The sequence below is a fragment of the Anguilla rostrata genome, chromosome 12 (genome assembly GCF_018555375.3).
Source record: "Anguilla rostrata isolate EN2019 chromosome 12, ASM1855537v3, whole genome shotgun sequence".
Lineage (NCBI taxonomy): Eukaryota > Metazoa > Chordata > Actinopteri > Anguilliformes > Anguillidae > Anguilla > Anguilla rostrata.
Genome location: NC_057944.1, coordinates 34,606,211 through 34,619,480, shown reverse-complemented (window position 1 = coordinate 34,619,480; position 13,270 = coordinate 34,606,211). Strand labels below are relative to the sequence as shown.

The window sequence follows — 13,270 nt, the reverse complement described above, 5'->3', positions numbered from 1 at the left end:
GCCTGTGCGTTAGGCTTGAGTGGCGTGCGTAGGGAGAGACTGCTTGGCAAGGAGGGTGTCCTGGGATGGGAGGATGAAGGAGGAAGGGTCCCGGCAGGGGAAAGGGCTCCTGGCAGATAGAAGGGGTCCCGGCAGGGAAAGGGTCCCGGCAGGGGAAAGGGCTCCTGGCAGATAGAAGGGGTCCCGGCAGGGGAAAGGGCTCCTGGCAGATAGAAGGGGTCCCGGCAGGGGAAAGGGCTCCTGGCAGATAGAAGGGGTCCCGGCAGGGGAAAGGGCTCCTGGCAGATAGAAGGGGTCCCGGCAGGGAAAAGGGCTCCTGGCGGATAGAAGGGGTCCCGGGCAGGGGAAAGGACTCCTGGCAGATAGAAGGGGTCCCGGCAGGGGAAAGGGTCCCGGCAGGGGAAAGGGCCGACGCAGCGATGCTTTTGCGCGGGTGCTGATTCGGGGCTGTTGTGAGCTCCGATGTGAAGGCGTTTTTCGCGGCGTCCCGCCGGAGGCTCCCTGCCCCCGCCGCTCCCGCGTGACCGCTGTTCCCCCGCGCGGCTCGTTAAAGGCCCCGGAGACCGGGAGCGGCGTCATCTCCCAAACCACACTGCCGGTGTGCCCCCCCCCCCGCGGTTCCTGTGCCAGGCCGTGACTGGGCGAGGGTGTGAAGGGGCGTGTCTCTGTCTCTCAGTTCTTTATGCCCCTGTGCCGGGCTGTGATTGGGCGAGGGTGTGATGGGGTGTGTCTCTGTCCCTGTTCCAGGCTGTGATTGGGTGAAAGGGTGTGACCGGGCGTGTCTCTGTCTCTCAGTTCTTCAACCAGGTGCTGATGCTGGGGAAGACGTCAGTGAGCGACCTGTCGGAGCACGTCTTCGACCTCATCCTGGAGCTGTACAACATCGACAGCCACCTGCTTCTGTCCGTGCTCCCCCAGCTGGAGTTCAAACTGAAGGTGCGCTGCCCCGACCCCCCCCCCCACCCCCCCATCGCCGTTTTAGCTCCAGATTCCCTCAGGTGATGTCGTGGCGTTCACGCCTGTGCGTCTGCTCGTTTCCAGAGTAACGACAATGACGAGCGGCTGCAGGTGGTGAAGCTTTTGGCCAAAATGTTTGGGGCGAAAGATTCGGAGCTGGCAGCGCAGAACAAGCCCCTGTGGCAGTGTTACCTGGGCAGGTAGGGGCACCTGTCACTCTCATTACTCTTACTGGTGTTTGGGAAAATAAGAGAAATGACTGCTAAATGCGTATATGTTTATTTCTACACAGTAAGCGTGACCGAGACCTGGTAGTGTTGTTTATTATAAGTAAAATGTATTATAAATAAATGTAACTGTGCTGTCATTTTTGTGACCTGTAATTTTTCTTTTTTACTCTAAAGTGGTTTATTGATTTTCTTTTTAAAAATTTAAATATTCTTTCCTTTTTTTGTGTCCTTAGGTTCAACGACATCCACGTCCCCATCCGACTGGAGTGTGTGAAGTTTGCCAGCCATTGCCTTATGAACCACCCTGACTTAGCCAAAGACCTGACAGGTGTGTGCTGAACACTGTGTGCTCCTGTGTTAAGCGTATCACAGGCGCTGTCAGGCTGATGTGTGATGGGCTCACTCTGTTTGCTTCCTTTCCTGTCCCCCCCCCCCCAGAGTACTTAAAGGTGAGGTCCCACGACCCGGAGGAGGCCATCCGGCACGATGTCATCGTTTCCATAGTGACGGCCGCCAAGAAGGACCTGGCCCTCGTGAACGACCAGCTGCTGAACTTCGTGAGGGAGCGGACGCTGGACAAGAGGGTGTGTCTTCAGCTCCTGCTGCTCATTAATATTAACGCTGTCACAGGAGTCAGTGGATGATGGTGATAGGACGCTTTACAGAGGATGCTGGGATTGGGCCTGAGAGGAGAAGCCACTCGTTAAAGTGTAACCCATACAAGGCATTTAAATGCATATCCATCACTGCCTTGTGCAAACCAATCCATAGATCCCGTTTGTTCCAAATCAGGGAAGCTCCTCCCATTTTTTTGTATTAATGAATGAAGCCTCATTCTCCCATCATTTGTTGCTGGGAGACGAGGAGAGGGGGCGGTGGGTACCATGTGCAGTTTGGCCTGCCTCACTCTGTGTGCTGCGGGGCGGAGCTGCCTGGTTATTGGGCTGTTTTCGTACGGCCGGCTCTCCCGTGCGTGAAATGCAAACGGCGGGGTCTCATTTCAGCCGAATGACAATACGTCTGTGAACCGCGTGTGTGTGCGCACGCTCGCACCCGGGCTCGGGGAGAATGAACGCAGCCGTGATTATGATACGGGGGCACGTCGCGTTTCTGCGTGTGCGGCTGTCGGGGGGGGGGGGTTCGCTCGCGGGGGGACGTCACGGGGGGGAGCGACGCGAGCGGAACAGGATCGCCGGAATCCATCAGCTTCGCCATTTCCTGCTCGGAGCGTTCCGTCTCTCCTCCTGATCCAATCCCAGAGAGCCTTTCCCACAGCACGGGGCAGGAGGCGCAATCCCATAAATTGGACCATAACTCAAAACCCCCCCCCCACCCCGCCCCCGTCCCGCATACTCAAGCAGAGCCCTCACACAGGAATCTGATTGAGGCCGGGGCGGTGTGCCTGAATCAGAGAGGCGCGGCCCGCTCCTCTATCCGCCCTTAAACTCCCCCTCTCCCCCCCCCCGCCTGCCGTTACGTGATGCCACACGTCACTGACCTCCTCGGACGTTTTTATAGATAATACACCGATACGCATTTATTTATTTATTTATTTATTTGTTTATTTGTTTGTTTGTTTGTTTATTTTTTACGTGCGGGTTCTGAAAGGTAGCGTGTCCTTTTGTGCTAGCCCTCCTGGGCGTGTCCGCCAGCCTGCAGTGTGCTTGCAGTGCTTATGTAAGCACGTGTGCCGACCCCCTCTGAGATTTGGGTCAGCTTTTATGTTTTTTTTCGTTGTGTGAGTGTGTTTTTTTTTTTTTTTTTTTTTGGTCCTGAAATACCGATCTGCTGCGGCTCCTCTGTGATTCAGGGTTTTTTCTTGTTTTTGTTTTCTCCAGTGGCGGGTACGCAAGGAGGCCATGATGGGGCTGGCCCAGATCTACAAGAAGTACTCTCTGCAGGGGGAGGCGGGGAAGGAAGCCACCAAGCAGATCTCCTGGATCAAAGACAAGCTACTGCACATCTACTACCAGAACAGCATCGACGACCGGTGAGCCCTGTGTGTGTGTGTGTGTGTGTGTGTGTGTGTGTGTAAACGAGGGGTTACTGTAGCGCTCCTTACTCTGAGCGACCTCTGTGTGTACAGATCTGAGTTTATGGTTCTGTACGGGTCTGAGAGTGCAATGGCGCCCCCTCTGGTCACAGGGGTAACTGCAGGTATGCTGCTGTGAGAGAGGCAGTTCAGAACGTGTTTTTGATTGTGCGTTTAATGTGGTCTGTGTGTAACTGACCGAACCGGGCACTTCATTTGTAAAGCAGTGGAAGGGTTTGATATGGTCCTGTTCCAGTCATTGGCTAGTCGCTGTGATGCGGTCGGTTATGAGGAAGAGCCCCAAAATCGGCAGGTTTGGGTTCCACAGTTGGCCTTCATAGCTCGATTAGTTTGCAGTCTTAGGCAGAATTTGCAGAGCATTATTAGCAGGGTATTCTGTGTCGCCTCGGGCCAGGTGGAGGGGATTAGCCAACGCGCCCAGTCAGCTCGCGCGCTAACAAAGTGCATCCATGTGTGACCCTTTCCGTTTGAGCCGCTAATGAGATTCCCACCGCCTTCGTCCTTCCTTTTTTGTTTGTTGTTTTCCTCAGAGGGCTGTTGGTACAGCGCACGGTTTCCTGCGTCCTTGTCAAACTTTTTGCAGAATAATCAGATAATGAATCTGCGTCGCACTCCGCTCTCTTGGTGATGTACCAGGGGGGATAGAGTCATACTGAGTGCCCGTAAATGAATGTGACTTGCGCCAGTGTGTGTTTTGAAGTGATCTCTTCGAGTGCATCGATGAATCTCCCTACAGATAGATACACGGGCCAGTGTTCATAAAACAGAGAACTCAGAGCTCACTGATCCAGGATCAGTGTTTCCTTCTACATTACTTGACATTTATTTAGCAGACGCTTTTATCCAAAGTGACGTACAAAAGTGCATATCGTGGTCATTGGGCAACTACAGAACACAGGTTCAGTAAGGCACAATACTAATTTCGTACAGCTATTTATAGCCAAGGACACAGTTCAGTTCACGCAGTGAACATTATTCTGACCAAGCTTATGCCAAGTCAAACTAGGGAGAAGAACAAGCTACAATATTAGGACAAATACAAATTACAAAAAGTGCTGGAATGGGGGTATGTGTAACATGAGTGTCATGAAAGGGGGGGATTTAAAGTGAAATATACAGAGTGGTGGTAGTTGGTCCAGGTATAGTCTGAAGAGATGCGTCTTCAGACCACGGCTGAAGGTGGGTAGTGAGGGAGAGGTTCGAAGAGGGACAGTGAGTACGTTCCACCACTGGTGATGTAAAAGGATTGTGTATGGTGAGGCCTGACTGTAGATCAGCACTCCCTAGCTCCGCCAGCTGGAGGAAGGGGCTCCAGGGTGCTGGGTTGCCCCCCCCCCCAGGTGAGGCACTTGGTTCTTGGTTTAACTGCCCCACCCCTGTGCTTGCCCTGGCCCAGGTAAAATCCCTGCTCTGCCAGTGCTGAGCACTGCTGGGAGCTCTGCAGGGCAGCTGGGAGTCTCTGCTCAGGAGGTGCAGTTCAGTCCAGTAATGAGGATGATGCTGTATTTAACAGTAAATAATGATGCCAGTAATTACTCCAGTAAATAAGTACTTAAGAACAGCAGGTTCTTAAACAATTGAGGAAAAATCTAAGTGGAATTTTAGAATTTTTATTTACTTATTTAAAAATAATTGCCATAGTAATGCATCCTGGTAATTAGCCTGGTAACAGTTCACAGCAAGCTTTTATCTTATCACAGAGCATTGTCATACGGACTAGCCTTTACCCGAGAAAGTGCTCTACAGAAAGTGCATTTAAATGGGCCTGCAGCTGTAAAACAGAGTCTAGACACCCACCCACACACACACACACACACACACACACAAAAAAAGTATTCGCGTAAACAGGACATACAAGGACAAGTCCACTTACATTCATTTCAAGAATACTTTTACACTCCTGTTGGAAACTTACTGGTTTGCCTGGACCTGTTTGGTTTGCTGGTGAGACAGAGCTGTGGAAGCCGACGGGAGAGTGTGGAGTGAAAGCAGTGCAGTTACGAGCTGTGAGGCTAATTCAGAAGTTAGCCATGCTTAAAGGAACAGTTAAAGGAACAGTCTACATGCCCCCCCTCCCCCCCCTTCCTTTAGTTGAGAATAGCAGCGTCTGTCTTTGTCGGGGTCTGTGTTTCCCTGCTTATCGAGCCGGTTGCCATATAACCAGGGAGGAAAGTAGGGCTGCAGGAGGGCTGCCAGTATAAGTCCGAATGCACCGTCAAAGGGGAGCAGATTTAGGTCATTCCCTGTCCGTGCGTGGCCGTGTGTTTACCCGCTGCCGGTAACCACTCTGAGACTGAAATGGCTGTGTGAGGGAGCGATGATGTCACAGAGGCGTGGCTTTACCCGCTGCTGGTAATCACTCTGAGACTGAAATGGCTGTGTGAGGGAGCGATGATGTCACGGAGGCGTGGCACTGTCAGCTGCAGCGTGGCGGTGCTGGCGCCTCCCTGTCCCTGTGTGTGTGTGTGTGTGTGTGTGTGTGTGCGCGTGCGTGCGTGTGTGCGTAAGTGTGCATACCCGCCTGCTTCCTGGGTCCTGTGAGTGCCCTTTATTTAAAGGAGTGAGAGAGGGGCAGTCTGCCTCCTTGTGTGTTTTTTGCCTTTTATTCATGCGAGGGGGAAGCAGGGAGCGCTGGGGTTTGAGGCGGGATCGCCGCTGTGCGGACAGCGTCACGGCTGGGAGTCGAACCCGCAGCCGTGCCGGGGGGGGGGGTTTGTATGTGGGTCTGAGCGTTGGCCGCCGCACAGTCTGTCACAGCAGTGTGTCCTTTGATTGAAGTGCCGCTCATCGTTTAGGGCGAAAGCCTGATTAGTCTCTCCCCCCACATCACTTTCGCTCTTGCTTTGTTCATAGAATGGAGATAAATGGGGCGGGGGGGGGGGTTACAGGTTCTGAATAAGCCGTCTCAGGTTGAGGGGATCGCTGGCTTGTGACGGGCCGCTCGTGTAAGGTTTGTAATCCCCCTCCGGGGTAATCCTGTTAAATTGGGCTGCCGCTGAAAGATTAGCAGCTCCCGGCGCGACGGGCGCTAATGACAGCCGGGATGAGAACGCGGGGAGGAGGAAGTCTGAGGGATCTGCTTCCTGCGGCCTCCGTTTCGTCCGTCAGCACTGCGGAGTCTGCTTCAGGAAGGCACACATCACCCCATGTATGGACTGGGCGCTATGCTCACGTGTGTTCTTAGAGGCGCAAGTTGCCCATAAGTTGAAAAATTTAGGAGCGCACCAATGCATTCCAGTTGGTAGATTCCCCCCTGAATGAGTTCTCCAGTTAGCACACATCAGTTTTCAGGAGCAAATGCTCCTAAAATGGGAGCTCTGTAAATCCCTGATGGAGTTAGCTGGAGGTGTGACAGTCGCTCCGCTGTAGCGGAATTCAGAATTAAACCCTTTTGAGGAACGGTTGCGTTTGGGGAAAACTCTTCTCTGTGGTTTTGGCCCCCCTGGTTAGTTTGGAGGTGATGCTTCTGATCGTGCTTATGACAGATAAAAATGTGTGAAGCGCACAGGATGTTCCCCCAAGGCCTCTTGGGAAGCCGAAGGCAGTGCGGTCCCCCGGGTGAAAGCAGTCGCTCTGTGTTCAGGAAGAGGAGCAGGCTGGGAGCTGGCTGGTGCAACATGTCGGATATAAAATAGTCTAATGAGCACATCTCACCTCCTGAACCAGCTCGGGTTGACACGGCTCCTCCACAGAGTCTCAACACTTGTTTGTTGTGTTCGGCGTTCAGTTTGTTGAAGTGTGCTTTTGCTGCAGCACTTAACGCCCTGAAGGCGGGTAAACACCCCCTCACACACACACACACACACACACACACACACACACAGAGGGGTCTCTGTGCTTGCGTTTGCCCTCTGCACCTCCTCTGGCTCGCCCCGCGCTCCGGGGTCCTCGTTAACGAGGGAAATGTTCCGCTCCGATGTGTTTCTGATCGTCAGCCTCTGCTGCCCCAGCACGGCTAATTTCAGCGCAGTTTGGAAACGTTCAGGGCCAAACGAGCGGAAAAGAGCAGTTAATTTGCGGACGGGCTTGCGTTCAGGCTCGTGTTGAAGTAGCTGTCGGAGGCCGAAACCTGACGCCTGTCTGCTTCTGGATGAGTAGAGGTGTGGTGGTCTTTGTGTGGAGGACCACACGTGAATGGCTAACTGTCCGTCTGTCCCGTCTGTCCCTCTGTCCCTCTACAGGTTGCTTGTGGAGCGCATCTTTGCCCAGTACATGGTGCCCCACAACCTGGAGACCATGGAGAGGATGAAGTGTCTGTATTACCTGTATGCAACGCTAGACCTTAACGCTGTGAAGTGAGTAAGACCTGAGTTTGTCATGTGACCATGTCACTGCCTGTATGAATGATTAGGCCTTAATGCTCTGGACTTCCCCTGAGTTTTGCATGTGACTGTATTACTACAATGCATGCAATGTTAGAAGCTAATACAATCAAGTGAGTAAACCTGAGTAGACCTTGTGACTGTCCTTTCACCTGAATCTTATCCATCCAGACGGAGCTGCTTGCGGGAGTGTAGGCTGAGCAGACATGGCTCGTCTGAGGCTGGGTTATGGCTTTGCGCTTCCATAGTTCTCGTGGAGCAGGTGCACGTATCCACTGCAGTGCTGTGGATAACAACCTGTGACTGTGGTTGGGAGCCTAACGTAGCAGAACGCTACGTTGACCTTGCCTAGCCTGTGTAGAGGTGGGGGTTGAGTCAGCCAGGGTCCCCTGGGGCTACTGTGACATCATCATCCTGGCCACTCCCCCAGCACCTACCGGTTACCGCGTTACTAGTTGTCATCGGTGACGGATGTGCCTCTGCTCCCTCCTGCTCCTCCTGAAAGTTTTTTTTTTCCCTTTTCAGAGCTCTGAATGAAATGTGGAAATGCCAGAACATGTTGAGACACCACGTCAAAGACCTGCTGGATCTCGTCAAGCAGCCGAAAGTGAGCCGGCTGCTTTCGCTTTCGTTTTTTAGTTTATTTTATTTTTCCGTCGTGCCGTTGCACCTCACATCTGCTCCTTCGCAGAAGGGAGAAGCAGAAAGAATGTTTCTGTTTATCAAACGTAGTTTAGTATGATTTGAAAAATAATAACGTTCACTGTCTCACGTTTTGTTTTTCAGTCCGAGGCCTGCAGCAAGGCAGTGTTCTCCAAAGTCATGGTCATCACAAGTACGTTTCTTGCTCAAAAGGTTCTTTGGCGGTTAATGGCAGTTAATTTGAATTTTTGATTGGCGGCCAAACGTGTGCATGAATCCAGCCTCTGTGTTTGAACAGGAAACCTACCAGACCCCGGCAAAGCCCAGGACTTTGTGAAGAAGCTGGCCCAGGTTCTGGAGGAGGACGAGAAGATCCGGAAACAGCTGGAGACGCTAGTCAGCCCCGCCTGCTCCTGCAAGCAAGCGGAGGGATGTGTGGTGAGAGCATTACCTCATCCCTCACTGAGACGCCCCCAGCCGTCCATATTTAAACCGTCTCACTCTGGCTGAACTGCTGCTCTCTGAGTCCCTCAGTGAATATGAGTCAGTGCTCATCACCACTGCTAGAGTTCTCCTTCCAGCTGGACTCTAGGATTAGATGGAGGGGAAAAAATGATAAAAATCTATGTTGGCAAGATAAATTTTCCTACTGTGTAATGTTTTGTGAATGATTCAGTATGATTTCCCCCTCCCCCGTCCCCACGCCGCCTGCAGAGAGAGATCACAAAAAAATTGGGAAGCCCCAAGCAGCCTAGCAACCCCTTCCTGGAGATGGTGAAGTTCCTGCTTGAGAGAATCGCCCCGGTCCACATCGACACAGAGTCCATCAGGTGAGGGGCCTCGGCCAATCACCTGCTCCGTCACACTGTCCTGTCATGTGTACCTCCCACACCAAGGGGGCGATCTTCGCATTCTGGATCATTTAATCTACACTGCCTTTGCTCCACTTTTCCTCTTCTCCTCAACTAATCTTCCCAGACGCAGATTTCTTTTGTAGAGCGTATGGCTACCCTACCCTGTTAGCAATATAAAGAACATACCCCAGGGTCTTACCCAAAATAGTATGAGCTATTTATCTCTTTATGTGGAAATAGATTTTTGGGAGGATTTGGCTCCCATTAGAACTCACCAGGTTTTTCCTCTTCCCCCCTTCCCCCTCCCCAGTGCCCTGATCAAACAGGTGAACAAGTCCATAGACGGCACAGCGGACGACGATGACGAGGGCGTGCCCACTGACCAGGCCATCCGAGCTGGCCTGGAGCTTCTCAAGGTACAGTAGACCCCTGAAGCGGGATTTGGAAACTGGTGCTGGTGGCCCCTAAATGCTAGCCCAGGCGCTAATGCTGGAAAAAAAAGAAAAGTGGGCACAAAAAGCAGTCACCTGACCTGAGTGAATATTGCTGAGGGGAGCTGAGGAGACGGGTGGGCGTGTTTACTTTGACTGGAAGTCGATGGCACAGCCTTCAAGGGCCGTGACTTGACGTATCTCGAGTGTGGATGCACTCCTACCCAGCGCTCTACGGAATGCGCCAAGTCATGTGACAGAGAACCCGCTGGAACGCTCAGCGCTCAGGCTAAGCTGGCTGTGCTGTTAGCTGTGCTGCGAGCGGTCGATGCATACATTGGTTAGTCAATGAAAAGCCCGTACGTTACGCGGAAGGGTCCGGCGATCGATGGCGTCCTCTGGCCTGTGAAATTGAGCGGGAGTCAGCGAAGGGTGCTCGGTGAGGAGGGTTGGCGCCCCTTGGCCCAAAGGGAGATTCGCACGTTCAAAGTCCTCGTTTTAAGAGAAATTATTCAGGAGGCTCTGCAGTATGGATTAGCCGTGCTCATCTGCTCTGACTTGTGTGAGAATACGACTGACTCACATCTGCAGTGCAGAGTGAGTGCCGGGCTTCTGTGAGAGCAAATTTAAAACTCAACCAGTCGGGCATGGGCCACTCCAAGTTAACTGAACAAAGAGTGTATCTCTCTCTCTCTCTCTCTCTCTCTCTCTCTCTCTCTCTCTCTACATTGTGTTTTATTCGTATTGTATTTTACTGTCTGCCAAATGTTTGATCTTCACAAAAAGAAATGGCTGCAGGTGTTTATCACGGTTAGACGTGGTCCAGCGGGGCTCCTGTGTCAGACACGGTGATGCAGTTAGACGGCGGAGTGTTAGGAGGCCTGGGCTGGAAGCTGTATGATCCGAGGACACGTTTGTGTGTCTGCTGGGTGGAAGTGACCGGACCCCCCTTCCCTAATCCCCCCACCCCGCCCCAGGTCCTGTCCTTCACCCACCCCGTGTCCTTCCACTCGGCCGAGACCTTCGAGTCGCTGCTGGGCTGCCTGAAGATGGACGACGAGAAGGTGGCGGAGGCCGCCCTGCAGATCTTCAAGAACACGGGCAGCAAGATGGAGGAGAGCTTCCCGCACATCAAGACGTGAGTGCGGGGCCCACACTGACCGCGTGGGGGGGGCTGAGGCATGGGACGGGGGCGTGGCTGAGGCATGGGGCGGGGGCGGGGGGGGGTGGGTGATTTATCCCGCGTCCCGTAAGGTGCGCTCCGGATGAAAGGCTCGGTCGTCCAGCAGCTCTGAGCCGCCTGGAGCTCCTTTGTCAGGAGAATTTATGGTTTTTGTGAATGGGGGCGAAACCTTTTATCTCATTCTTGTTTTCTTTTTTCTTTCTTTTCTTTTTCTTAACTCGCTTCGATTCAAGAGGGATCGAAAAGCAACTGCAATCCACGGGCCATTAGTAAAGTTTGCGCATTGTGTCTATTGAGCCAGGAAGGTCGAAAGAGAGAATTTGTTTCTCTTTGATGGTGGCAACCTTGGGGAAATAAGACTGGTGGTAATAGAATGGGATTGCATAGCCCATTAAATGTAAGGTAGATGATTAGGGGCCCAGGCTGTACGAGTTTATCGGTTTAACCAGAACACTTGCTAGGCTTGGTTTTGACCACAGTGAGTCAAGACATGAGGCAAAACATTCAACCTCCTGTTTACTTTTGCTGCACTGACGGACTGGATTTTCTCAGTCCAAAACAAAATGTTTCCCTGCTTGGTCACTAAGACCACTTTTTGCGGGATCCTAAATTTGTCTTCTGTCTGAGTGCTGGCCGGGTCCTGCCCTGCTGAGCTTCAGCTGTGTGGCTGCAGAAGCCTGCAGTCTTCTGCTGATTGTGGTGAAGGTCAGTGTGCCTCTGTTTTCCTCCGTGCGCCCTCTAGTGTCCTGCTGCCAGTACTGCAGCATAAGGCAAAGAAGGGCCCGCCTCGCCAGGCCAAGTACGCCATCCACTGCATCCACGCCATGTTCACCAACAGAGACACGCAGTTCGCACAGATTTTTGAGGTGAGTTCACACTCACACACACACATTCGCACTCATACACACACACTCACATACACACACGTGCACACACACATGTAAACACAAACACACACACACCTTGCACTCACACACACACATGCACACTTTCTCTCACACACACACACACGCTCAGACACACATACACACACAGACACAGTACGTATGACACGCGTGTGTTGTGATGTTCGTCCTCCCCTTCCCTAGCCTCTCCATAAGGGTTTGGACCCGGCCAGCCCGGAGCAGCTCATCACCCCCCTGACCACGCTGGGTCACCTGGCCATGCTGGCACCCGAGCAGTTCGCTGGCCCGCTCAAGTCCCTGGTGGCCAACTTCATCGTCAAGGACCTGCTCATGAACGACCGGGTAGGCTTCCAATAGAGGCCTTCTCTTCTGCCCCTGAATCAGCTTCCCCTATAACTGAATCAGCTTTAACTGCCCCTGAATCAGCTTCACCTGCCCCTGAATCTTCTTTCCCTGCCCCTGAATCAGCTTCACCTGCCCCTGAATCAGCTTTAACAGTCCCTGAAACAGCTTCCCCTGTAACTGAATCAGCTTTCCCTGCCCCTGAATCGGTTTTATCTGTCCCTGAATCAGCTTCACCTGCCCCTGAATCTGCTTTCCCTGCCCCTGAATCAACTTCACCTGCCCCTGAATCAGCTTTAACTGTCCCTGAATCAGCTTCACTTGCCCCTGAATCTGCTTTCCCTGCCCCTGAATCAACTTCACCTGCCCCTGAATCAGCTTTAACTGTCCCTGAATCAGCTTCACCTGCCCCTGAATCAGCTTCACCTGCCCCTGAATCTGCTTTCCGTGCCCCTGAATCAGCTTCAAATGTCCCTGAATCAGCTTTAACTCTCCCTGAATCAGCTTCCCCTGTAACTGAATCAGCTTTCCCTGCCCCTGAATCGGTTTTATCGGTTTTATCCCTGTATCCCTGAATCTGCTTTAACTGTCCCTGAACCAGCTGAATGTGCTTAGGTGCTTCTCTAAGCTTTTCTTTTTAAAAAAAAAGGTTTTGCTTGCACACTGCTTGTTATCTTTTAGGAAGGCTTTTTTAGGGCACTGTATAAAGAGCTCAGTCGAACTGAATGGAATAAAGAAGTGGGATTGGGGACCATTGATTTGAGAGAGAGATTAACTGTGTTGGCTAAATTTTAGCTTGGATGTGTCGGGGATTTCATGTTGCCTTTCTGTAGGTTCCTGGTAAGAAGACGACCAAGCTGTGGGTTCCAGATGACGAGGTGTCCCCGGAAACTCTGGCGAAGGTTTGTTCCAGGCCACCTGCCTTCTCTCATCCGGATGTGTGTCTGGAGCGGGGACATTTTGTGTCTGAATGTGTCTAAATGTCTGATGCATGTATGGGAAGCCACTGTAATGTGATGGGAGAGGCTGCAGAGAGACGTGCTCTCTCAGCCTCTCCTCCGCCAGCGCCCCTGTCTGACCCCGCCCCTGTCTGACCCCGCCTCTGTCCAACCCCGCCTCTGCCCGCCCGCCAGATCCAGGGCATCAAGCTGATGGTTCGATGGCTGCTGGGGGTGAAGAACAACCTGAGCAAGTCTGGCAACTCTACGCTCAGGATGCTGACGGCCATCCTCAACAGCGACGGGGACCTGACGGAGCAGGGGAAGATGGGGTAACGTCCTGTTTGATAACAGCAGTGAGACCCCGCCCGGCCGCATAGTGTCCATGGCCTTTTCTGGGGACGTCAGTTTTC

The 13,270-nt window shown here is 52.6% G+C and overlaps 1 protein-coding gene across 2 annotated transcripts in view; it reads left to right on the top strand.

The window, feature by feature from the left end:
- Positions 1–13,270, top strand: part of pds5b (PDS5 cohesin associated factor B) — a 50,327-nt gene that overhangs the window by 20,664 nt on the left and 16,393 nt on the right. For both annotated transcript variants that reach the window (XM_064302296.1, XM_064302295.1), the window contains exons 8-23: positions 796–936; positions 1,042–1,157; positions 1,421–1,515; positions 1,626–1,771; positions 3,026–3,177; positions 7,422–7,535; positions 8,088–8,169; positions 8,349–8,397; positions 8,503–8,642; positions 8,919–9,034; positions 9,369–9,474; positions 10,467–10,627; positions 11,415–11,538; positions 11,761–11,919; positions 12,753–12,821; positions 13,053–13,189. In XM_064302296.1, coding sequence (XP_064158366.1) covers positions 796–936; positions 1,042–1,157; positions 1,421–1,515; positions 1,626–1,771; positions 3,026–3,177; positions 7,422–7,535; positions 8,088–8,169; positions 8,349–8,397; positions 8,503–8,642; positions 8,919–9,034; positions 9,369–9,474; positions 10,467–10,627; positions 11,415–11,538; positions 11,761–11,919; positions 12,753–12,821; positions 13,053–13,189 — 1,907 coding nt within the window. The remainder of the gene's footprint in view (positions 1–795; positions 937–1,041; positions 1,158–1,420; positions 1,516–1,625; positions 1,772–3,025; positions 3,178–7,421; positions 7,536–8,087; positions 8,170–8,348; positions 8,398–8,502; positions 8,643–8,918; positions 9,035–9,368; positions 9,475–10,466; positions 10,628–11,414; positions 11,539–11,760; positions 11,920–12,752; positions 12,822–13,052; positions 13,190–13,270) is intronic.